The 25819-nt window shown below is 50.4% G+C and overlaps 2 protein-coding genes across 6 annotated transcripts in view; both read right to left on the bottom strand.

The window, feature by feature from the left end:
- LOC143826976 (SUN domain-containing protein 1-like) overlaps positions 1–6503 on the bottom strand; it is a 29021-nt gene extending 22518 nt beyond the window's left edge. For 2 of the 5 annotated variants that reach the window (XM_077316057.1, XM_077316058.1), the window contains exon 1: positions 1254–5160. In XM_077316057.1, the coding sequence (XP_077172172.1) occupies positions 1254–1474 (221 nt within the window). In that variant the 5' untranslated portion in view covers positions 1475–5160. Of the gene's footprint in view, positions 1–1253; positions 5161–5231 lie in introns of those variants that run through there. The other 3 variants (XM_077316059.1, XM_077316061.1, XM_077316060.1) reach the window with 2 other exon arrangements.
- Positions 6504–13000: 6497 nt separating this feature from the next.
- LOC143827101 (dynein axonemal assembly factor 5-like) lies at positions 13001–23199 on the bottom strand. Its single transcript, XM_077316356.1, has 6 exons — positions 23111–23199; positions 21618–21765; positions 19916–20066; positions 16245–16401; positions 15551–15739; positions 13001–14093 (listed from the first exon to the last, which is right to left on the bottom strand). Exons 1-6 carry the CDS (start codon positions 23193–23195, stop codon positions 13948–13950), a joined length of 876 nt encoding a protein of 291 aa, XP_077172471.1. The 5' UTR covers positions 23196–23199; the 3' UTR covers positions 13001–13947.
- Positions 23200–25819: the final 2620 nt, after the last annotated feature.

Here is a 25819-nt window from a genome sequence, read left to right as displayed (position 1 = left end):
CAGCTGACGCCGGGCATTTGCCTTCGGCTTGGCACAGCATCACATCCCAGGGCTGCACACCCAGAGAGGGGAATGGCATGGGCACTGCCAGAACGAGGCCTTGCAGCTCCAGCCCTCCTCGGTGCCTTACAAAGAGATCTTGGTTCAGCATTAAAGTTTGGTCTCGCACTTCAGAGGCCAAAGACATTCAGAACTTTACAAGCCTGCCCATTTTTTACCAGCCTGCCCACCTGCACACCTTTTCCCTAAGCCACGTCCAGCACATCAAGAGCCTAAAACAACCAGGCCTCTTCCAATTTGGTAAAGCTTCCCTGCCGGGCTTGCCTGAGGGCCATGCTGCCTCGTGACATGTGTTCAAGGCCTGGGCAAGCCCGTCCATTCCTGATGGCTTCATGAAAAGCAGGAGGGGCCGTTTCCTCGAGGGCAGGCCGACTGGTGACTCAGGGCCCTGGGGAAGACTGTCAGGGAACTGGCGCTCCACCCATTCCAGCCTTCACAGTGCCACAATCATATGACGCCGTGAAAATCACTCGGGGCCTGACGTCCGCAGCTTCCAAATCAAATCCCCTCCCTCTTCAACCCAGCCCCAGCCGTCCAGAGAAGCTGCGGATGCTTTTCAAGCGCTTAAGCCATAAGATGACGCTAAGGAGGCACAAGAGGAGAAGGCACCACACTCCAGGTACCCACAATCAATCTACAGGGCCCATTCATCGATTTCTGTGCATGCACACTGTTTGGAAGCGTGGACTTTCCGCTCTATGACATGCCCCGGGCAAGAGGGAGGGGATGGTTCCCAGTTGCAGATCTCTCCCCCCCAGGAACTGCCTGCAGAGACCAACAAAACACTGCGAGAACAACTGCACCCTCACAGAAGTCAACAAGAAGGCCGAAATAGTATGCAGACAGGTATGCAATGGTACAAAAATGACCAAGCGTTCCTCACAATGCCGCAGAGCGTGGAAGATTAGCGAAATTACACATGTGCCCCCACCCTAGAGAGCCTGACACATTCATATCTGGGCGTGGCCCCGAAATGTCTTATTTACAGCGAAGGATGATTAATGAGTCACAGTCTTAATCACCTGCCTTCCTGGCTTAGCACCTGCCGGCTTTAAGCAGATGCAGGAAGCAACGGACCAAAAACATTAAGCCAGCCCAAAGTCCCCTGCTTGGCTTCCCAACTCGCCAGGAAAGCTACCACAAAGGCACAAACAAGCGCGGGCAAGCTCTCAGCCAGGTACAAACAGGCTCACCTGAGCGAGTAAGTATAGCCAGTGTTGTCAGGCACATACTGGGGAGGAGCGTACGTGTGGAGGTGTGAAAAATCCATGTTCACCGTCTCAAACCATACTGCAAGAAGGGGAAAATAAGGCACGGTGACAATCCGGGAAATGCTCCACAGCTCTTTGCTTGCTTTGGCCTGGCCGGGGGTCCGCTGCAGCGGCAGCTTCGGTGGGACGGTATCTGCTGCCATTAGATACACCTTATCAAGAGTCTCACAAACCAAAAGGTTTCCTCCGGCAGAGGACTTTCGGGGAGCCTTCCGGCATCCAGCGTCTGCTATTCACCCAGTTCCCTGGAACGTTATTAAGAAGACCAAGCCCTGCCGTATTTTACAAGCGATTCGGCATGTTTTGCTGTTAGACGGCGCTGCGCCGAAAAACTATAAAAAGCGCGCCATCCCCGCAAGCAAATCTCTCCAGCCGTTCGCTGGAGCAGAATCCGGAGCTTTTAAATGCTTGTGCGTGTCAAGAAGACAGCCACAAACTCGGACACCTCAAAAGCGATGCGGTTTTTTTGTTAGGACAAGTTGTGTGTTTGTTTTTTTGGAGCGACTCTTTGTGTGAGAGGAAGGGAGGGCGCTTGGCTCGGGATGTGTTTTCGAAGCAACAGTTCCCCTTCCGTGGGATTGGTGCCGCCCAATCGCCTGCAAGAGATCCTTCGGTCCACACCCCAGAAGACAATCCCAAAAGCACCATGACTCATCCGTCATTGCAAAGTGTTAGCACCTCGCAGGGGAAAGGGTGCAACCCCTGTGCAAAGGAAAGCAGAAAGGCCCAATGGCGAGGACAAGGAACATCCACCCGGCCAGCCTTCTCATAGGGTGCTAATTGGGAAATGCAGCTTCCTCGATGTGACCTGGGTAAACAGGAGGCAGTTCTGCAAGCTAAGGGCACTCTGAGTACATAAAGAGCGTGTAAATCTCCCTCGAGTGCAAAGCCCAGGTCCCGGAGTGAAATACTTAGGCAATTGCCTGCAGAAAAACAGAGAGGATGCTGACGTAGGGGAACGCCCCAAAACACCTGGGTTCATGGGCAGAGAGAATGGGCAGGGCAGAGAGCTCACTTCAAAGCATCATGCCTGTGGACGAAAGGCAGGCCCTTTTGAACTGGACTTGCACAACCCTTCCACAAATAATGTGCTTAGAAAAATCCAACTCTAGCTTTTCTCAGTCCTGCAGAAATATGCAGGAACTCTTAAAATCAGATCCGGTAGCACCTTTAAGAGCAACAAAGATTTATTCAAGGCGTGAGCTTTCGAGTGCAAGCCCTTTTCCTCAGACCAAGAGGCTCCTCCACAATCATAGAATCATAAAATCAGAGTTGGAAGGTCCCTCCTGGGTCATCTAGTCCAACCCCCTGCACTGTGCAGGACACTCACAACCCTCTCGCTCATCCACTGTCACCTGCCACCCCCTTGAGCCTTCACAGAATCAGCCTCTCCGTCAGACGGCTCTCCAGCCTCTGTTTAAAAATTTCCAAAGTCAAAAGATGGACCACCAAAAGGGTCACCAATTTGGCAGTCAGGAAGGATTAATTCTGAGTCCAATCAGCAGACCGACTTCCACAGATCTCCAGAAACACCGCAGCGTTATTCATTTATAGAGTGCTATCAATGTGCACAATCCTTTGCAGGGTACAGCTGAAGGAGAAGCCAGGATTGGCCCGCAGTTTCTTCCCCCAGACGAAGAGACGCTCATGACCCAGCCGTCAACGTTGCCTTGACAGCTCTAATTCTGATCTGGCTGCCCCACAGCTGTCATCACCCCTCGGATCCCCCACACATGAAACACTAGCCTGCCAGGGAAAGGTTCTTTAATAGGCACACACACAAGCTGCAACTGGGCACATCGCTCTTTTGCCCAAGCCGGAGAGGAGCAGTTTTCGCCTCCCAGTTGTGCATCGGGCAAGATTCCAACAATGGAAATCTAAATATATATATTTGTTGCCTCTGAAGACAATTCTGGCCCCGCCGCAGTCAAGCAATGAACAACAGGCTCGAAAACTCCCACCGGGAGCTAATTTTACCGGTGCCTGTTGTGAAAAGGGCAAATTCTTGGGGACGCATGATCAAGGAAGCGTGGAAAACTCAGAGGTTCTGAAGGCAATTCGAAGCTGCCGTTTCCTGGGGCTGCCGAGGGTCAAACCCCAAAAAGCCAAAGAGAGGGCTAAGTTAAAAGGAGAAATCACACCTGCTACGCATAGAATTAAACTAAGGGGAAAGATCTCTGTGACCGGAAATACTTAAATAGAATCCAACCTAATACCTCCAGTACAAGATTTTATGGACAGGCAGGCCTTCAATAAGCCCCGTGGCTTCTCTCTTCCTGCAAGCTCTCAAAATGGGGGCCAATGGATTCAAGCAATTCACTTGGTTTCCAAATTCCCGAAGTGCTCGTGGGCTCAAGAAAGTGGGGAGGCGTCTTTAGCAGCGGCCCAGCTAGTCTTGCAGTTGGAAATCTAGGGAGGAAGCGCTGGGTTTTTTAATACCCCGCTTTGGACTTTCTGAAGGAGTCTCAAAGTTGCTTATCCTTCCATTCAAGTGAGAGTAAAAAGCTGTGTGTGTTTTTTAAAGAGAAAAATCCCAGGACAAACACTTCCTTTCCATATTGCTCATGCCTGCATGGCGATCACCAGCCGTCCCGTGGGTGGAAAACTGTCCAAAACTCGTGTGCCAAGGTCAAGTTCTGTTTTTCCTTCCTCTTATTTCCTGGGAGGGGGTGTTGAGGTGGAAGTGGTCAGAATGACGTTATCCTCCCACCCCCCTATCAAGGCCCAAGTGGCAAAGCTCCAATTTGTCATGCTCCCATTTCCGGCCACAGTTGACATGAATTCAGAACCATGGACATCCTTTTCGTTTGTGTCCCTCTGTTCACAGGTTGTCGTAAAGAATGGGAAATCACTCATCCGCGCCAGCGGCCAAGAATACGCTCCAAAGGATAAAGCCCAAATTTACTTTCACTTTTGATTAAAGGGAAAGTAAAGGGGCATGTGGGGAGGGGGGAACTTCTGGACTGTGACAAAAAATCAAGATTCTTTTCAGAGTGGCATAGCTGAAACGCCCTGTGTAGGAATGCTGCGACACGGAAGGGAGGACAGAGTTTTAAAAAACCAGCCTCCAAATTAGGATTACAATTATCTCTAACCCAGCCCTGAGAAAACCACACTGCCAAGTGGCTTTTTAAAGGCCTACTTGTCCAAATGACTTTTCAGGGTAATTTCTGCCCTCACACCCCTCCTTGAACTAAATCCAAGTGACAGAACGGCCAATGTGTGCTAACTTTAAAAAAACTTCACGGCCGCTTCGAGAGCTGTCTTGTTAGCCAGGCTAATTTTTTTAAAAGCCGCTGAGTAGTTTGTACCTGCAAAAATGTGCAACTGGGGTCAGTTCGTAAGGGGTATCTAACGTCAGCAGTGTCCGACACGTCCCCATTGGAACAGGCCGATAAGCAAAGAGCTTGGAGAAAACAACGCAAACACAAAATGTAGGACATAAGTCACACCGCAGCGTGCCGATAATTACCTTCTGCAACAGCAAGATACAAAACACAATAATCGTGCTTTTTGACATATAAATAGCATCCGGAACACACTTTAATTATAACAGGGCTCGGCTACGGGGGTCAGGGGGGGCTGTCTAAGCATTTAAACATTTCTAATTCAACCTGCATTTAACACGGCACAAAAAGCTAGGGACAACGCAGTTAATTGCGTCCCTGGAGTTGAGCATTACGAGGCAGGCTCCAGATCAGAAAGACCTGTTTCACTCTACAGGCTTGCAATTCGAAGCAAGCCTGCTGTGTGCACAATTTGGATCAGCCCCCTCCGTTTGCAAAAAACACTCTCCGAACTAAGATTCTCTAAAGGGAAGAGAAAGGGGGGGGGAAGCAAGAATCAATGCCCCGGCTTTACTGCAGGTCACAAAACCGGTTCAGGTAAAAAGCATCCGACCTTATGCACCGCAGATCAGCAAACAGCAGCAGAGGGTCCGCCTTCAAAGATGGATCTCTTCCAAAGCTCCCACTGCTGGCCGTGCACAGAAGGGTGGCAGGCCCCCCTCCTCCGTTTCAGCACCACGCTCCTAAGGACTGGCAGGGATCGCCGGCTGACGATTCAGGAGAAGTTTGAGAGTTGACAGCGCATTCCCCCTGCTCCCACACTGCGGAATCCCAAAAAGGCTTCCCGGCCTCAACAAAGCCAGAAGGATCAGGTGAATGTAATCCAGCCTCTCAAAGCTCCCATTGTCACTCAGAGGCAGAGTTTGAATTTATTGGACACGGCTCCTTCCGCCAGCCCACAACTTTTAACCCCTTCCCTCCACACAGGCACAGCATGCTGAGACCTTCCTCCACACACACACACACACACCCCACTCCTTCTTCCCAAGGTTTTATTTATAGCTACAGGTTTCCATGGCACTGGGACTCTCAACTTATTCATTAGCTTTTCCGGTAAGGATGAGCTACATTTGGCGCTGCAGCATGGCAAGCTGCAAGCCTCGCCTTCCGAAAAAGTAAAGGAGTGGAAGAATTGGCAGGGCTTCCCTCTGCTTTCCTTCATGCACACTTGCCCCCTTCCACTTCCCAGACCCTTGACCTGCAGCTCTGCCCAAGCCCTGTGGCCTTCGTTTTTTAAAACTAAGGCAAGCAAGGCAGGCTGCCCACCGAACGCGAAATAACGACAGCTCGGAAGAACTCGGACCATGCAAATGTACTGCGGAGCCTTTTAACACCACTTAAGACTCCCGAATTTAATATCAAACCCGTTCGCTCGGCAAGTGGGAACTGGCCTTTGATAGGTGACTCAGGTGCCCCTCCTTGCTCACATTCTTGGAGCGCCAGGCACCTGGCAGGCCCAGTTCCTCCACCCCACCTGGTCCCAGGTTTTATCTTATGGGCACCACAGGCCAGTAGGGCTCTGGCAAGCCGTTCCTCCTTCCCCCTATTTGCTAGGTGCAGCAGAATCCGTGCCTAGTTTGACAGCTGCTTGGGAGGCTGCCTGCCCAGCAACGCAAACGACAGTCTCCACCAAACCTCTGTTGTGGGCTGTCTGGTAAATGCACACTGAGCCGGGAACAGGGCCCGTGGCAAGACAGACCTCCGAGTCACACGTGAGCAGCTCTACCTGCCCGGGAGCGGCCGTAACGGGAAGGCTGGGGGATCAGAGTGAGAACTGCGAGTGGGGAAAGAATTCGATCTGCAAGGATGAGTCAATGCGGTCCCTTGCGCCAGCTAACATGCAATTCCAAAATGGGCATCATGCGCGGCCTCTGGAATCGGAGCTCTAGCACAATAGCCCACCATTCTAGAAGTCTGTTACTATGTTACTGTCATTGTTACTTGCATCATTCCTGTTTCATGTCAACCGGTGGTATCTAATACATACAATTATAAATATTTTTCAGCTTCTGAAGCGGGTTCTTAGGCAGCTCTTTGAGTCTAAATGTTGACTTTGCTCTCCTTTGAGCCTTAACTGAGGTTCAGAGGCAAGTCTGAGAGAGGAGCATAATAAATTGGCCAATCTTGTCTCACTGGGACAGTAATGCAACATTGCTGCCCTCTAGCTCCACAGCTGCATGGTCAAAACCTTCTCAGGTGAGCTCTGTTTGTTCCTGAAGGCACCTCACAGCCTTCTCAGCTCTGCATTTCCCACTTCTTTATAGGCACCAATAATTTATTTGGCCCAATCTGCAACATGGCTCACAGCTCTGTGCTGGAGCACAAATTCCAGAGGCCACGCAAGATACCCATTTCGGAGCTGCATGTCCACTGGCACAAGGGACCGGAATACACCGCATTGACTCATCCTTACAGGTTTCTCCCCACTGTTGCAAACTGCGTTACGATGCCAACCACAGAATTCTGCATTGGAAACGTTACCATAGGCTCCTTGTACAGCCTGTAAACCCATTCTTCTTGACTTAAAAGAAGAAATCACCTGCATCACCAGGTTAACATTGGGCCACGGTGCCAGTTTTTACCAGAAGGGGCTCTTTATTCAAGAGGCACTTCTGCCCAGTTGAAGGGCATGGGTCTTTGTTGACCAGCTGCCAATTGCAAACCCCAGGCCCCTGTGGCGCAAGAAGGCAGAAGCCGAGTGGGCACAGAGAGCTGTTTGTCGCTCCTTTGTGGCCGGGGCATTCATCAGCCAAGGAGGCAGCCGGCACCAGCAGCTGCCTCTGTTCCAACTACAGCTTCATTAAATCCTGATGAGCTTGGATTATCCTTATGGGGATGCCTGTGACACATTCCTGGGCAAGGAGTAAAGGTAAAGGTAAAGGTATCCCCTGTGCAAGCACCGAGTCATGTCTGACCCTTGGGGTGACGCCCTCTAGCGTTTTCATGGCAGACTCAATACGGGGTGGTTTGCCAGTGCCTTCCCCAGTCATGACCGTTTACCCCCCAGCAGCAAGCTGGGTACTCATTTTACCCACCTCGGAAGGATGGAAGGCTGAGTCAACCTTGAGCCGGCTGCTGGGATCGAACTCCCAACCTCATGAGCAAAGCTTTCAGGCGGCTGCCTTACCACTCTGCGCCACAAGAGGCAACAAGGGCAAGGAGACGCCTCTGTAAATAATGCTTTCTGAAGCGCCTATTCACTCCCAGGCTGAAAGGGGAGCACATCCAGCCAGGAGGCTACGGGGTGCTTTTCTGATGTTTTTACTGGCCGTTGATACACTCTATTCACACTCCCTGAATGGCGGGACACAATCCACGCTATACACACTGCTCAGCTTCCGGTTACGATCTCACACAGCAATTTGGAAGGGGGCGTGCTTCGGCCGAGAAGCGGGCAGGTAAGAAAACGGATTCAGGTGGGGAGCAAGCCAAGCAACAGCAGGAAGTTGGAGTCCAGGGGCTCCTCAAAGGACGGCAAACTTTCATTCGGGGTTTCAGCTTTTGTGTGCATGCATGTTTCATCTGCCAGGCAGTTCCTCTCGGCCCTAAACCTCTGTGCTTCTTTTGCATTTATGCCCCACTTTACTCCCTAATTGAGACCCAAAAGCAGCACTGTCCCTAATTCCAGTCTATCCCCCAACAACAGCCTAATAAGGTGGGTTCATCTGCAGGTCTGGGACAAGTCCACAGTCACCCAGCAGGCTTCCAGATCAGAGCAGGGGTTTGAACCCTGGTCCAACATACTAATCACTAGTTGGACCAGCCCTCAGTAGGGAATCTATCTCTCAGTCTAATCTGTCTTTGTGGGGCTGTAGTGACAATAAAAAGGGGGAAGCTAGGCTAGAGCAAAGCTACACATTTATTAATTGACCATATTTCTGCAGCCACTCTTCCTCCAAGCTTGAGGGAGCATGCCCAGCCTTACAAGTAAAGCTTACAATTCTCCTCCCCCTCTTGTGTTATGTTCCAAGCAACCCTGCAAGGTAGACACAGCTAAAAGAGAGCAACGCAGCTCAAAGGGAGCCAGTAGGTGGCATGTTTCTCTCTCTACCATTTGATTCACACAGCAATCCTGCAAGGTAAGCAGGAGGCTGAGAGCTGCTGAGGCTCAAAGGTTCTTTCCCCACTGTTTTATGCTCCCAGCAAACCTACAAGGCTGGAAAGAGCGAGGTACAAAGGCAGCATATGCTTTCTCCCCCTCCATTTGATGATCATGACAAGACGAGGTGCGCATGCCCATGAAAGCTTTTACCCAGAATTTAAATCTCTCGGTCTTAAAGGTGCCACTGGATGCAATCTCTGTTCTGTTATTGCTACAAACAAGTGATCTTGATGACAAATCCCTTTTTGAATATCCCTCTTTTTGAATACCCAGTTAAGTGGTATTTAGCTTTGGATTGTATTATATTTTATAGTTAAGAAGATTCAGGCGGGTAGCCGTGTTGTCTGCAGCAGCCAAACAAAGTTTGAGTCAGCCCCTTTAAGGCCAAAAACAATCTAATTTGAACATGGGCACTGGTCCCAGAGCTTGCAACAAACCCAGACGCCCACTTTGCTGTCACATATACCCAAACAACACAACCAAACAACACAACCCAACATCATCATCAAAGGCTTCTTCCCATGCTCCCCTTCCAACTGGAAAAGGAAACTGCTGAGTGGCAAACTATTGCAACGCTCAACACAACGGAAAAACCCAGGACTCAACAGGAAGATTGGTTTCTCATCACACCACATCCAGCTCTTACATCTGCATTCCTCACAACCCCCTCTTCATTTTACTGTGAATAATAGGTCTGTCCTGTAATTTAGAAAGGAATATTAGAATGCAATTCTCTGGTTAGGCAGAGAATCAGACAGGAGAACCTAAGTCGACATGGTTTCTCGCTCAAGCAGAGACAGACGGGGCTTGCAACAGCTCCCCTGCAATCGCTCCGCTCAACAACCGGGAATGCATCAGCCCCCAAGTCACCAATCTTCCTGTTTTTATCCCCTCCTCTATATTTCCCAAACCAAAGGACCGACACTCTCATAGCAAAGACTCTGGACCGGGCTCAACCCCATTATCACACTGCCCATTTCTTGCTGGCGATTCTCACGGCGCCATCGACTCCTTTTACCACTGCTTCACCGTCCTGCTGGCCATCTCCATCTCAGGAGGAGTGCCCCTGCACAGGGAAGCTCACGCCTCCTCGCAGGAAGCCCAGGCAGCCTGGAGGTTGCCCCTGGAGCCCAAATTTCTTCCTCCCAGGCTGAACTTCACGCCCAGGCTTTCCGTTTACCGCTGCGCTGGCCATCTCCATCTCAGGAGGAGTGCCCCTGCACAGGGAAGCTCACTCCCTGCAGGAAGCCCAGGCAGCCTGGAGGTTGCCCCTGGAGCCCAAATTTCTTCCTCCCAGGCTGAACTTGACGCCCAGGCTTGCCAAGGCTGCTTGCATGCCTGCTTGGGGCTACCCGCCTGGAGCCCCGAGGGAAGGGCGAGCTGCAAGGCGCCAAACCCCCCCAAAACAGGGCGAGAGGCGGGCTGCCCTTTGGCTCCTCCCTCCCTCCCTCGCGCCTCCTCCTCCAGCCTGGGCGGGAAGCGCAGAGGGCGAAGGAGGAGCGAGAGGCGGGCTGGCGGGGGCCTCACCTGGCGCAGGCGCACACCAATCCCTGCTCGCTCGCTCTCTTTCTCCCCGGCGAGTCCTGCGACGCCACCTCCAAGGAGCTCCGTCGGCAGAACGACGGTTGGGCGGCGCGCGGCGGTTAAGACGCGGAAACGGCCGGCGGCGGCGAGGAGGGGGCGTGGCCGGGCCGCGCGGGCGGCCACGCCCCCTCGTCGCGAGGCGAGGTGTGCGGGGGGGGGGGGAAGAGGCACCTTTTGGCCCTTCGCAAATTAGATGGCTGCTAATAATAATAATTATTATTATTGTTGTTGTTGTTATTATTGTGGCTTTGCAACTTTTCCTCCCATTGTATAATAAGGGGATGATTAAGAATCAGTGCGTGTTGCACCTTTTTGGTCTTTTGTGCTTGTTTTAGCCCACCTTCCCTCCCGCGTTTTATTTATTGATTTATGGCTTCGATTTATGTACCGCCGCATTTCCCAGGCATTACAAAACATTAAAAAAAACCAAATTTACAATAAAACAAGCAAGTGGTCAAGACACAAATAATCTATCCCGCCCCACCTTGTTCAGTGCCACTTTTCACGGCCCTGCTTTCCAGAGGTAATATCTGTTAGGATTTTAGTTTTAATAATAATAATAATAATAATACTGATGATGATGTGCGGGGGGGGGGTTGTGTTTCCTTGCACCCTTCTCTGCTGTTGTGGCAGAGCCTTTTTTTGCTTGTTTTAGCCCACCTTCCCTTCCATTTTATTATAACAACCACAATAATAGTGTGTGTGTGTGTTTTCTTGTACCTTTGCCTGCTGCTGTGACAGGTTTCTGAAACTGTAGCCTGCCTTCCCTCCCATTTTAAAATAATATACTACATTTTTTATTTCCATCTTGACCTTCCCTGGTCAGGGCAAGTAAGAACCACCTTTAAAATCATACAGATTTTAGAGTCGGCATTAAGAACGATCCAGCGGCCTCTCCGTGATAATTTGCGCTTGGGAAGGTCTCGTGCTGCTGGGTGGATTCTCCGGCAGGGAGGCCGGTATCTTGATGCTTCTTCCTGGCTCAGCCCTAGGTCTTCGCTGCACCCCAAATCTCCAGGGGGCTTCCCAACTCAGCCTTTTTATCTTCACAGTGAGGGAATAGGAGGAGGGGGCGTGGGGAGGAGGAGGGGGCATGGCACTGCACCCTCCCCATGCCACACTGCATGCAATCGCTCAGAAGGGGTGGTGCTCTTGGGGCATCCTCAGCATTAGAAGCAATCAAAGGAAGTCCTTCTCACCCCAAAGAGTCATTAACGGGTGGAATTCCTTGCTGCAGGAAGCGGTGGCGTCTGCAAGGACAACCGGCTTCAAGAGGGGCCTGGAGAACCCTATGGGGCAGGGTCTATCAGTGCTTCTTAGCTCCAAGGTATTGATGCAGCTGTGTCTAGGGCCAGGGTGCTGTCTTCTTGGTGCTGGTGAGTCTACAGTGGGAGGGCTCCTGAGAACAGGTGACAGGAGGAGAAGGGATCTTGCTGTCTTCCACCTGCCCACCATGCTGCCTCCTGTTCAGATGTGCAGTGGAGACTGCCCCTATCCCCTCTCATCCCTCGGTTCTGAGTCTGGGGTGTCTTTCCCCTCGTGGCAGCCGGCCCAGTTGCCTCCGAATCCTGCTCCGCGTAGCCGCACCTGCCAACGCCCATGGCCGCTGTTTGGTGCAGCGGACTAGGATGGGTGCAAGCCACTTCGATAGGCAGAGGGTCTTTGAGGGCTCCTAAGCCGGCCAGCTCACAGTGGTGAGCAATAAAAATAATGCAGTATATTGAAAACATAACAAACAGTAATAACCATCAAATCCCATCCCCCCCTCCCCCCCAATCCAGAATTGCTTCCAGAGAAAGGTGTTACCTGGCGGATATTAGAGAAGGGGCTAAAGATCCTACAAGATGGTGGAAGAGCTCCATCTTGCAGACCCTGCGGAACCATGTTTGTTCTGTCAGGGCCCTTAGCTCTTTCAGGAGCTCATTCCACCAGGTAGGGGCCAAGACCAAAAAGGCCCTGGCCAGGCAAGCTTTCCACAGGCTAGGGCCCACCAACATAATAGAATTTGTAGAGCGAAGAGCTCTGCATTGCGGTATAGGGACAACCCCTCAGATACGTTAGGCCCAGACCGCAAATGGCCTTAAAGGTCAAAACCAGAACCTTGAACTGGATCAAGATAAGCAAGATGTGGCTGCATTCCATGGAAAGCATTCATTTCCAGCACAGATTCCCCATGTTGGATCAACTGAAACTATCAATTGCATCATATCATAGATCATCAGGTCCAGTATAAAGAGAGAAGCACTGCTAACAATTCTTCCTCGGCCACCATCCCTTTGGATGAAGGCTTCTCAAACTACGTTGCCTGTGAAGAGCCCAGTCAACCCCCTGCAATCTGAAGTAATACCCAGTCAGGATATTAGGTCTTTATATCAGAAAATTGATAGCTTGCCCAGGAGTCTACCAAGTTGACAAAATATTCTCTTTCTCAGTGTGCCTTTTGAGTTATCGCTGCTGTGAGGTGCCGGAAGTCCGGCTGTGTTGTGACAAATACTCCGGAAGATAGAGTCAGAGTTCAACGAGATCTGAACACAATGGAAAAATGGGCAAATGAGAACAAGATGCAATTTAATAAAGATAAGTGTAAAGTTCTGCATCTGGGTCAGAAAAATGAAAAGCATGCCTACTGGATGGGGGATACGCTTCTAGGTAGCACTGTGTGTGAACGAGACCTTGGGGTACTTGTGGATTGTAAACTAAACATGAACAGGCAGTGTGATGCAGCGGTAAAAAAGGCAAATGCCATTTTGGGCTGTATCAACAGAGGCGTCACATCAAAATCACAAGATGTCATAGTCCCATTGTATACGGCACTGGTCAGACCACACCTGGAGTGCTGTGTGCAGTTCTGGAGGCCTCACTTCAAGAAGGACGTAGATAAAATTGAAAGGGTACAGAGGAGAGCGACGAAGATGATCAGGGGCCAAGCGACCAAGCCCTATGAAGATAGGTTGAGGGACTTGGGAATGTCCAGCCTGGAGAAAAGGAGGTTGAGAGGGGACATGATAGCCCTCTTTAAGTATGTGAAAGGTTGTCACTTGGAGGAGGGCAGGATGCTGTTTCTGTTGGCTGCAGAGGAGAGGACACGCAGTAATGGGTTTAAACTACAAGTACAACGATATAGGCTAGATATCAGGAAAAAAAATTGACAGTCAGAGTAGTTCAGCAGTGGAATAGGCTGCCTAAGGAGGTGGTGAGCTCCCCCTCACTGGCAGTCTTTAAGCAAAAGTTGGATACACACTTTTCTTGGGTGCTTTAGGATGCTTAGGGCGTTGAGCAGGGGGTTAGACTAGATGGCCTGTATGGCCCCTTCCAACTCTATGATTCTATGTTATTTGTAAGGACCACAGCTGGGTAGCAGACCGCCATGTTCTCTTGGGCACTTAAGTTTTATGGCATAAATATTATTAACTCGGAATCTGCAGCAATAAATATTGTGGGACAAACCCAACGGAGAATTCTTGCTTGCAAACACTTGTAAAAAAGCGCTTGCTGGTTTTGTGCTTGCAAGGTCCTTATTGAGAAATAACTGCTAACTTAAAACGGTCCATCTACAGAAGGGTCAACGGTTCTAAGGCAATATTTAGGATTTGGAGTATCTCCAGCCAGTAGATTCAGTGTGTGAGAGCAACTGGTCTAGGTAGGTTGGCGAATGGTGTTTGTGCAGGACGGCTTTGATTTGCTTGGCCAGCAGGTCTAGATAGAGAATTCCTCCTTCTTTCAAAACATCTGCAAACAAGGAGAAAGTTTTGAAGTGACTGGAATTGGTTGATGCTTTGCTTTCAGCTGATTTCCCAAAAACAACCCACCCGATTTCCAAAACGACACAAAAAGGCATGCAATTTTCCTGAAAACCCAGGACACCAATGTCCCAAACAAAATTGGGGACATTGCTCAATTTCGTCATATATGTTTTAATAGATGTCCAGGAATAGCCACCAGTGACCTGTGCTTGTAAGCATACTTTTACAATGCTCTCTTAGGCCGAGATTGCCATGTGGTGATGCCCAGGTAAATTTATTTATGCATTTATGTCGGGGTGGTGCACATAGAACCAGTGGGGAGTGGAAAGGTCCACAGAAACATTTGGAGCGGTATGAACGAGCAAAAGCTCATTATAGTAACAACATTTGGGTAATCATCTGTTCCACTTAATAGTTCTAGTAAGGCCTTGGAGGAAGAGCTGGTCTCATGGCTTAACTGCCACTCAGCGCTTACTACCCACTCAGGGCGGCTGTCCCGTCCCTGAGTGCCTCCTTCCCCAATCGGCTTGCCTGGCTGTCCAGCAGCCAGCCAATCGCCTTCCGCCCCCCACAACTGAGCACTCCCTCCTCCTCCCACTTTCCTCTGAGGCTCGGAGGCTGCAGATCCCTGCTGTGTGAGAGCTGCCCGTGCTAGTGAGTTCCCTGCTTGGGGGCCTCCAGCCTGCAGACTTTCCAGGTACTTGGGGAGGGCGGGGAGCCATCCACAGAGTTCTTCCACCCCACCCCCCCATCTAGCACCCGTTGTATTCCTGAATGCAACGCCCTTAGCCCCTATCCTTAACACGCCTGCGGCGCCAGAAGCGCCGCGGACTAAATAAAGCGCTAAGCGCTTTGTGGGAGGAGTTAGGGCGGGCTTAGTCCATGATGAGGAAGGGGCCTGATTGGCCCCTTCCTCCAGACAGACCATCAGCTGGGCCAATCGGCAGGCGCAAAGCGCCTTCCAATTGGCCCGGCCGATTCCCGCCCTTCTGACAAGGAAGCAACTGCGAGCCACGCAGAGCGCGGCTCGCAGTTGCTTCCTTGCCGGCAGCCTGACGCATCGGGAGGCGCAAAGCGCCTACCGACGCGTCAGGCCACCGACCCAGGGAGCCCCCGGCAGTCGCGCTCCGCCCAACTGCCGGGGGCTCCCTAACCTAGCACCCACTGTATTAGTTGCAGCGGGCTTGATTACTAGTTAACAGTATAAAAGGGATAACAATAATAGGGGCATGCTGAGTGTCAAGGTTGCCCAGCAGGGGAGCCGGCTGTAGGGCGGTCCCCATCATTGGCCTCATCTGAAAGCCTAGCAGAAGAGCTCTGTTTGGCAGGCCCTACAGCACATCCTGCCTTTTCTGACTCTCGTTGAGGCATCTTGTGAGGAACCAGAGACCAGCCAATTGATCTGGTTCGTGGAAACAAATTCCGGAAGCCGCCGAGGCATACCAAAGACGGCCAGCTGGATGTTTTGGTTGGGGTCGTCCAACTCAACCAGCAGCCCCTGGTAGATGAACTCGATGTTGGCATTCAGCAAGGCCTTCTTGTCATCGTCGACGCACCGGAACCAGCTGACCAGGGCTTTCGCGGCTTCTAGGCGGACGTCGTGAGACGCATCGTCCAAATACTTCAGCAGCTCTGAAAACACACAACATGATCAACACCAGCCGCCTGTGAATGTGACAATTCAATTCATTCCTTGCCCTCTCTGAGGCACTCAAAAATATTTCCGTGCAGTGGAAAAACATGGCAGACCTCTCCGTTTTTCTTTGCCCTAACCCGGATAAGCCCAGGCTAGTCACCCCTCTGCAGATCTCGGATGCCAAGCAGGGGTAGGAAGTGTCCTAGAATTAACAGTTAACTTGGATAATCTCCAGCAGGCAGGGGCTCATGGTAATTGTAGTCCATGGACATCTAGAGAGCCACAGTCTGGCCACTCTAAGCTACACAATACTGAGAAACAGTTATTTAAAAACCTGCAAATATTTACAGCATCCTGTGCCACCAATGGCCAGTATGTAGCCTCCACTGGCAGAGGAGTAAACAAGAAAAGAATCGACAACAATTGTTGGTGTTGTTGTTGTTGAAAAGAATCGAAAGGGTCCTGACGACCATAAGGAGGGCCTGCGACACACTGCCGTACCCGGATAAATGGTGGTAAGCTTCTTGGACGGAAACTGCTTCCCGTTGGTCTCCAGGAAAACCGTGATTATTTGGCAGGAGAGCGAGCGGGTCACTTTGCAATCCTCATCCAGCGTGGCCAGGATCGCGGGCAGCAGCAGATGCTCCACGTTCAGGGTCTGGAAGCAAGAAGAGGAACGGCCGCCATAGGAGAAGCCCCCCCCCCCCCCGACACGCTCTCAGCTGAACGAGAAGGTAGCGGGACGCAGCCAGGCCCAGTCCTGGGGCAGGTCCGAAATGGGGCTCGGCACTGGGAGGGAGTTGAGGAATCAGGAGCGGGGCGTGAGTTCTGGGGCTCTTTCTCGCTGCAATTTCCCTTTAGATGCAGTTCGGGATGGAGAATTGGAGGAGGATGGTGGTTGAGATTCATGTTGGGGAATGAGGGGGTGGGTTAAGGTGGAAGGAGGGGGGTGTTGGCTCCAGGGGAGAGGAGGAGCTGCAGAGAATCATAGAATCATAGAGTTGGAAGAGGCCATACAGGCCATCTAGTCCAACCCCCTGCTCAACACAGGATCAGCCCAAAGCATCTGTGTGCCCCACAAGAAGAGGCACACAGGCTGCAAAACTAACAACCCTTTCCTGGGTGTAAGTCCCAACGAACGTTAAAGGGTTTACTTCTGTGTTGACCTCCGGATGATGGGGTGAATCCAGGCCAGAGCTCTTTGGCGTGACTGCTGTGCTGTAAGGAAATGAAGGTGACTGAGGAATATTTTACGTGGATAATAATTAAGATTGTGGACCACGGAACTGCACCAAGTGTCTGTTGCTGAATGATTCTCCTGTGTAATTCCTGCATCCTTTTAATGTGCTATGTTAAAGCCTCCAGTTTCAGCTTTCTGCCATCTGAACACTGTGACTCTTTAGTGCAGGGGTGGCCCAGGGGCTCGTGGGAATTGTAGTCCATGGACCTCTGGAGAGCCACAGTTTGGCCATATCTAGTTGAGTGAATGTCCCAGCCTCATATATGTATCTGACTCACTGTGTAATCTGCCTTGGATTTCAGTGAGAAATGGAAATAACTAATGTAAAGAAAGAAAGAAAATGTGTATGTTGATTCACTGGCCAGGAATCAGAGGATGGCTCTTGACAAACGCCTGCATTTCCTCAAATGCCCCCCACCCCAGCTGGGTTTTGGAGATTTAAAAAAGTGTAGAAAGTGGTTGGGAAACAGGAGAACATCTGCTTTTTCTTTAATCATTCCCATGAAAAGGTACAAGCATTATGGTGCATGCGCTTACAGCTGCCATCACCATGTCCTTTTAACTAATTTTACTGCAAATTTAAATTTTTTATATTGTCTAAAAGATTTATCTTCATGGGGTGGCAGGTTACAGTGGAGGAGCGAGAGGTTGGGAGTGTCCTGCATGGTGTGGGGGGTTGGACTATATGACCCAGGAGGTCCCTTCCAACTCTGTTATTCTAAGATTCTAAATTATGTCTAAACCTCCGGAAGAAGTTCCTGACAGAGCGGTTTCTCAGTGGAACAGGCTTTCTCGGGAGGTCTTCCTGACGGAGAGGCTGATTCTGTGAAGGTTCAAGGGGGTGGCAGGTTACAGGGGCTGAGGGAGAGGGTTGTGAGTGTCCTGCATAGTGCGGGGGGTTGGACTAGATGACCCAGGAGATCCCTTCCAACTTTGTGTTTCTATGATTCTATGATCTGCATTTTGATCTGTGACCATATAAACTGGACGCTCGTTGGAGCACATGGATCTCCTTCCGATAACTGGCGGTTTCCGGGTCATGGTTTTGCTGCAGGGAGGAGGTAAACATTTCTGAATTCAGCGCCTGACATGAAAATTGCCCTGCAAAACGTGCTTTGCTTCAGTATTCCAGAAGATGGTGCTCATGTTCAAATATAAGCCCCTTACCTAGACAAACAATCTCCAACCTTAAAGTGGATAGACCTGCTGGTCTGAAGTAGCACAACCAAATTTGATTAAGTCTTTTGAATAAGGTGCCATTGGACTAGAATCTTGTCAGTCTCCAATCTTTTCAGGCCTGAAACCCAGCTTTAACCCTTTGTTGTCACCACTGTCTTCCTCCCCTCTTCCGTCCTCCGATTTTCTCCTGTTTTCTTTCCTGTTCTCCTCTTCTCCCCCCCCCCCCCCGCAGCTACTGCCTTGAGTTAAAAATAAAAGCCCATCAAAACCACCGGCAACAGAAAAGGAGGAGAATGACATAGGTGTTGCTGCCGCAGCCGATCTCAGGTCAGAAATGACCCACTGGTGTTTCCTCTGCTACAAACGTGCCGTTTCTCTTGGCCTAAAATGCCCACTCCTTTCTGGACACCCAACAGCACCTTTCCGCTCTTGTGAAAACACAGAAAGAGCTGATGTTCCGGCTGTCTTACGGGAGTGCACTGTGATCTAATGAAAAAGAGATTCCAGATGTTCCTTATCTGATTTTCACAGCACCAAATATGAAACCCTGGTTGAGAAATCCTGCAGTAGATAGGAAGGGCATTTGGACTGGATTTGTGTATCTGCCGAACTTGACTTCTTCACATCCAAGAACCACCCAGTCCAAATGCAGGATTACCTACAGCAGGATTTCTCAGCCAGGGTTTCATGAAACCCTGGGGTCTCTTGGACAGGTGGGAATTAATTGATGTAAAGGTAAAGGTATCCCCTGTGCAAGCACCGGGTCATGTCTGACCCTTGGGTTGACGCCCTCCAGCATTTTCTTGGCAGACTCAATACCATTCCCTTCCCCAGTCATTACCATTTACCCCCCAGCAAGCTGGGTCCTCATTTTACCGACCTCGGAAGGATGGAAGGCTGAGTCAACCTTGAGCTGGCTGCTGGGATCAAACTCCCAGCCTCATGGGCAGAGTTTCAGATAGCATGTCACTGCCTTGCCACTCTGCGCCACAAGAGGCTCTTTAATTGATTTATATATATATATATATAAATGTAAAAATGTTAAACATTTATTGGTGATGTCACCATCTACGGTCATATCAACCCTCCCACCAAATGGCCAGTGATGGGCCTGGAAGGGGTGGGAAGGGGAGGAGCCCTGGGTGGGTGTCCACAGCGATGCTTCCCAACCGTATTCTGCATGATGGTGCCATTTCTGGGGTTTCTCGAAGCTGGATTCAGATTTCGGGGGTTTCTCAATGGTAAAAAAGCCGATTAAGTCTGATCTATTGTCAATTTATAAGTTCCCTGTCTCCCTAGACATGTATTTCTGCTTGAGCTGGTACTTAAAAGCAAAGCAAAGACCTCCCTCTTTCATAGAATCATAGAATCATAGAGTTGGAAGGGACCTCATGGGTCATCTAGTCCAACCCCCCCCACAGTGTAGGACACTCACAGCCCTCTTGCTCATCCCCTGTCACCTGCCACCCCCTTGAGCCTTCACAGAATCAGCTTCTCTGTCCGATGGCTCTCCAGCCTCTGCTTAAAAATCTCCAAAGATGGAGAACCCACCACCTCCCGAGGAAGCCTGTTCCACTGAGGAACCGCTCTGACTGTGAGGAACTTCTTCCGAAGGTTTAGACAGAATTTCTTTTGAATTAATTTCATCCCACTGGTTCTGGTCAGGGCAAGAGAGAACAACTCTGCTCTATGGTTGGGGTTTTAAGTCCAGATGAAGGGGAAGGGGGGGCGGGCAGGAGGGGGGCAGACGCACCTCTTCCGGAGAGAGCAGCTCGCTGTAAATCAGAGCCCAGAGGCAGGAGACGGCCATGGTGCGGATGGCAGCTGCTGTTCTTCCCCCTTGCCACTGAAGGTTCGGAGCCAGGATGTCTTTTATCATGATCTCGAGGTAGTTACAGAAATGCCTGGAGCAAAAAAGAAAGGAAAAAAAGAAAGCTTTGTGAGAATGTGATGGAATGACGAGAAGGGGGGGTGGGAGAGAGATGAAAAGGCACATTCCACACACACCCTCCGCAGACATGAAAACAGAGATCCAGAACAGGAAGAAAAGAGCATGAAAAGGGAGGAAGGGAGGTTAAGCTAACACGATGACAGTGTGTTAACAATATTTCATTACTTAAAACTTCTCGAGGGTGGCGGTGGGGGGGGAAGAGGGGAAAAGATACACAGACTTAGTATAAACAGTATCTCAGAAGAGAGGCAGAAAATCTTTGCCGTGCCTGGCCCTGCCAATAAGATGCCTCATCATCCAGGCAGGCCCTTCATACCGCTCTGCGCCGACATGAAAAAGCCCCGGCTGGAAGAACGTACAATGAGAATGCAGGCGGGTTACACGGATAAGATGGTAACAACCCAAGCACTGGATGTTCAGCCCTTTACACGTTCATTTCAAGGGCCAGCTCAGCTCTCTACATGGTCATTTCAAGGGCCAGCTCAGCTCAGCTCTCTACATGTTCATTTCAAGGGCCAGCTCAGCTCTCTGATGTGTGGGGGGGGCACAATTGATGGCACCCACTATGAAGCTCACACTGGTAGAAACACACTGGTCAACGTTTCCTGCCCCCCAGCCCTGCCGTAGATTACCCACAGCACACAGCTCATCTCTTGCCTCGAACGCCCTGTGGTCCTGGGGTCACCACGAGTCATTTGCAAATCAACGGCATACAGTTATTGCTTTAGGGGATCAAAACAAGATCCGCTGCTCAAATATTAGCCTCTAAAACTGACTTTTTATTAAAAAAGGACACTTTAGGAATCCATGGATTTGTTCTTATGGCTATGAGTATATACAGGAATACCCAGGAGTCAAGAAAATAACGCTTTGTTACGAAAACCTCATTTTTTCCCCCTCAGGAGAGAGCCAGCTTGATGTTGCGGTTTGGAGTGGCAGCTTCTAATCTTGATTCCCCACTCCTCCACATGCAACCAGCTGGTTGACGTTGGGCTAGTCACAGCCCTGACTGTGCTGTTCTGTCAGAGCTGTTTCGGCTCCACCTACCTAACCGGGTGTGTGTTGTTGTGGGGAGAGGACAAGGAAGGTGATTGTAAGTCGCTTTGAGACTCCTTTGGCCAGTGAAAAGCAGGCTGTCAAAACCAACTCTTCTTCTATGAAAAAAGAAAGACAACAGGTGTGGCTCTCCAAGAGCTGTGGTGAGAAGAGCTATCCCTGATGGATTTCTGCCCATCCTGCCGCTGTCAAATTACACCGCGAAGATGGAAGCGGGAGCTGCCTCTGGCGTTCCGACAGGTTCACCAGAACATACAGATTTCCCAATCCCGAAATAACCTATTTCCATAGGATTTTTCTACACTGCCTCTTCAGAGTCCTGAGGCTGCTGACCCTTAAAATCCTGTCACAGTTTCCAACACAAGCCGTAACATGGGCACAGCCACACCAAAGAGTTAAGGCTGCAAAAGCATAACAAGGTGCCCGGATGACGTGGAACAGTGCCTACCCTTCTGAATTGACAGTCTTGCTTGGCTCCTGAAGCAACTGTGAAAGAGTGGAGAACACCTTCAAGTGCATCAAGGGGTCCTTGGACGTCTGGAGGCACGTTTTCAGGATAAGAAACAGTTCTTGAAGGACTTCCCCGATGGCAGGGTCTAGAAAACAGAGACGGAAATAACAGGGGAGTTTTTCCCCGCGCAGGACTAAGTTGATCACAAGTTTTAGCCAAGAGATGAGCAAGGATTTGAGACCAAATTCAAATTTCTTTTAATGCAGCAGTGCGGCTAGATAATACAGATAGCAAGAAGAAGAAAAAAACATTTCACAGCAGAAAAATTGCAGAATCAGGGAGCTAGTACAAAATTTAAAACATATAAAATTGTATAATTGATGGGTACATTATAAAAAATGCATAGTAAAATTCCTCTAAAAGTCTTTACTGAAGCTTAAGTTGTCTTTCCCGTGTGCTAAGCACATGTGCACAGAATTTGGCAACCTGCTTAATAATATGGCCCCTACTATTCCACAGGAGGAATTTAACTTTTTCTTTGTTTGAGCTGTTGGAAGAATCCATGAGTAGAGACCAATTCCTTTCAAAGAGGAGGGGGATGTCTTGCAGAGGGAAAAGAATATGAGCATTTCTGCACAAATGGTGTTCACAAGCCAACACGGTGAGCATGAACACTGGAACTCTTAAGCATGCCTCGTGGCCAGCTCCCAAGAGGGAGGGAGGGAGGGGCTCTCCTGCAATCTCACCTGCCTTGCAGGTTTGGGGGGGCGGATAATGCACGGAGAAAGGGGTGTCCTGAGCTCTTTGGAAGAAGGGGAGGATGCAAATGAAACGGAGAAAGGCCTTTCTGTTGATTTTTCTGCAAATGCATAGTTCTTTCACATGCCGGGAGAAAAATAAGCAGCATGGGCCACACAGGTTTATTTATAATTTACTTTTTATACCGCCCATTCCCGCAAAAGTAGGCTCAAGGAGTCTCTCAACTGTTGTCAAAACCATCACATAATTAAATGCAATAAAATACTATAAAAATAATGCAATAAAATACTATAAAAATACAATAAAATGTGTTCCCACAATGCCCCAGCTCCCGCCGACTGTCGAAGTCCACCCAGCCAATAAGCTCTGAGCTCAGGGGAGGGGAGGAAGGAGACCCACATGATTCTAAGCTGCCCTGGCCTGGTGGAAGAGGGCCACAATGTTGATTCTCTCTGGTTCTCTTCACGACAAGGACCTGCTTCTATTTCAGCATGCGAATGTCACACAGCCCAATTCCAAGCAGGCGTCTCTGGAGGTGAGTCCCAACGGGAACTCGAAATTCTTGTCTCCGTGAGAGAGACGGGGTGGAATGGGAAGGAGAGGTCACAGAGGACGTTCTGAAATGGCGTCCGGCCCCCCTTGGTTGGGTTGTTGTTGTTATAATGTAGACTGACCGGCCACCCGTCCCTAGAAGTAGGTTTGGCCCAGCTAACATCAAGAGAAGGACCTACCTGAGTGAGTGGCGATGACGTCCAGCTGCAGCAGCTCGGAGGAGTAGCAGGTCCAGGTGTCGGGGGCGGAGGAGACCCACTGCATGAGCTGAGAGGCCCACCGAGCCCTCCAAGCCCTGCACCTCCGCCAGGGACCTCATGGCCTCTTCCACCTGGTGAGTGATGATGTGAAAATGCGGAAAGGTAGAAAAAGTTTCTTTAAAGAACAGGATTGGACAAAAAAAAGCAACCCCCCACCCCAATCTCTTTCCACAAATGAGCAGCTCCTACACTGATGTGTACAGAACTGGCACACTCCCCCCCCCCAGCCTGATTTCTAGACCACTGCAGGTATTTCCCCCAAATGGTGCGAATGCCCTCCTCTTTAACCGGCCCCCCTTCAGGCCATGGTATCCATGGAAGCGTCCAGAATCACGTCTAGATTCCTGGGGGAGTGAGCCGTAGAGAGCTGCACACCATCCAGGGCAGGCAGGCGCGGTTCCTCGCATGGGCCCTTCCTACCTAGCCACAGGACCTCCGTCTTTGACGACTCTGCTTGAGCCATCTCGTCACTGCTTCCAGGCAGCTGGCTAATGCTTCTGGGGGGGAGTCAGGGCAGCTATCCATCAGGAGGAAGAGCTGGGTGTCATCGGCATATTGACGACAACCCAGCCCAAACCTCCGTACCAGTTGTGCGAGAGGGCGCATAAAGATGTTGAATAGGATAGGAGAGAGGACCGCTCCTTGTGGGACTCCACAAGTAAGTTGACGACGGTCTGATGTTTTGTCTCCAATTGCAACCCTCTGTCCACGATCCCGGAGGAAGGAGATCAGCCATTGGAGGGCTGTCCCTTGTATTCCGGCATCGATGAGGCGGCGAGCTAGAAGCTCGTGATAACTGTGTCAAATGCTGCTGAGAGGTCTAGTAATATCAGCAGTGCCGACCCGCCTCGATCCAGCTGGCGACGGAGATCGTCCGTCAGGGTGACTAGCGCTGTCTCTACCCCACGGCCAGGCCGGAAGCCTGACTGGGATGGGTCTAGGACCGAAGCTTCTTCCAGGTACTCTGTTAGTCGGTTTGCGACTGCCCTTTCTATCATCTTCCCCAGAAACGCTAAATGCGAGACGTGTCTGTAGTTGTTGGGCTCTCGCGGGTCTAAGGATGTTTTTTTCAGCAGTGGGCGTCCCACAGCCTCTTTCAGCCCCTCCGGGAATTCTCCCGTCGAGAGAGATGGTCGTGGCTCTGTGGTACCTGGCAGACCGGTCTCCGAGCCGTTTGGACTGGGCATCCCAAACATGGGAGAGATCGTCCTCGAAGTCTGCTTTGCCATGGATGCAGAGCTCTACAGCCAGGTGGTTTGCCTAGGCGAAAATGGGGAGGCAGGTGGGCTGGGATCCAGGGATGCTTGTAAATATCCCTTTTGGGCCAAAAGCCACATAGCAACATGCTGCAATGGCCCCCGATCCATGTGGTGCTTCGCTGACTCAGAAACACTAGCAGAAGTGCAGAGGGGTGAACCCTGGCAGTATCTCATCCCCCAGAGTGCTCAGGAGCTGGGGCTGTGGGAGACCCCAGACAGGCAAGGTAAGGAAGAGGCAGCTGTCAGAATCCTGCCTACATGGGTCCTGCTTTGCTCATATTAGCCATACCGTAACCATTTTGCTTGTCTGCTGTATCTTTCTAGATTCTAGCCACTGTCTGTTGCTCCAAGGTCAGTCTGCCAGGCTGGCCGTTATCTATCTGCTTCCTGGCTGAGTTCCCAGACTCTGCACATAGGTGGCTTCTTGTTATGTCTTGGCCTTGATGCCCTTGTTACCAACAGCTACCGATGGGGGGGGGGTGGCATGTGGATCTTATAATGTATTACTTGGCCTGGCTTAGCCAGAACTGTCTTTGAGCTTCATGTGACACAGCTTGAATAAAGATTCTGCCTTAAACAAGTGGAATTCTTATTTACAAGTCTGAGATCCTGACAGCAGCGAGGGTCCTGGCTCTCCGGCCGTGAACCTGTACTTTAGCCAGGTGGTGGCAGTGGTTATCCAGAGAGTTCGCTTTGCCACCTGCCTGAAGTTGACAACCAGCCGGATCAGGGGGTGGGCAAGGATGGGACCGGGTCTGCAAGTCAGAAGCAGGCTGCTTTCGTCACATTTGGTGGCAGTGGTGGGATAAGGACAACAGTGAACCAGATTGGTCAGGTAATTTGTGAATTTGTCATGGGCATGGACAGAGAAAACTGGCCCTGCGAGGCAGAAACAGGCTGGTTCCGGTAGAACACCCAAACATATAAATGTGCTCTTTGAAGGCAACTTGAATGTACGTGTATTGTTCTGTCCCACAGCCTGAGCTGGATGGCATTTGACAGAGAGTGTCCAACACAAACTAAGCTTCTTATAGATAACTATATTAGGAATCTCAAAGCAGCAGATTATATAGTTGCAGGAGTTCTCCTGAAGGAAAAGTAATTCTTTAAAGTTCAGTCCGGTGAAAAGGGAAGGGCGTTTTCCCACCTTGGCTGTTAGCCAGGAATTTGGGCTTATCTTCCACTCACATTTGGAACAAAGAAAAGAGCTACCTTACTACAATTCCCAGCATCCTCTCTTTTAGAGCAACAGGGGAGAATATCTACATCTCAGTACTCTAGCTAAAGGCTGCCTGGCTGGACAGAACATGTATTCTTTTTTCACACGTTCACAAGGACACAGGTTTGTGTATGCGCAGCAACATGTACG

The sequence above is a fragment of the Paroedura picta genome, chromosome 17, assembly GCF_049243985.1.
Source record: "Paroedura picta isolate Pp20150507F chromosome 17, Ppicta_v3.0, whole genome shotgun sequence".
Classification (NCBI taxonomy): domain Eukaryota; kingdom Metazoa; phylum Chordata; class Lepidosauria; order Squamata; family Gekkonidae; genus Paroedura; species Paroedura picta.
This window is presented reverse-complemented; position numbering and strand designations above follow the sequence as displayed.

Bases quoted from the DNA above. Each gene is read 5' to 3' on its own strand.
- LOC143827101 (XM_077316356.1), bottom strand. From the start codon at position 23,195: ATGCAGTGGGTCTCCTCCGCCCCCGACACCTGGACCTGCTACTCCTCC. The intron at 21,766-23,110 runs GTAGGTCCTTCT...TCTGTTTTCTAG, and splicing joins CGTCATCGCCACTCACTCAG to ACCCTGCCATCGGGGAAGTC. The intron at 14,094-15,550 runs GTATGCCTCGGC...CCTTGTTTGCAG, and splicing joins CATCCAGCTGGCCGTCTTTG to ATGTTTTGAAAGAAGGAGGA.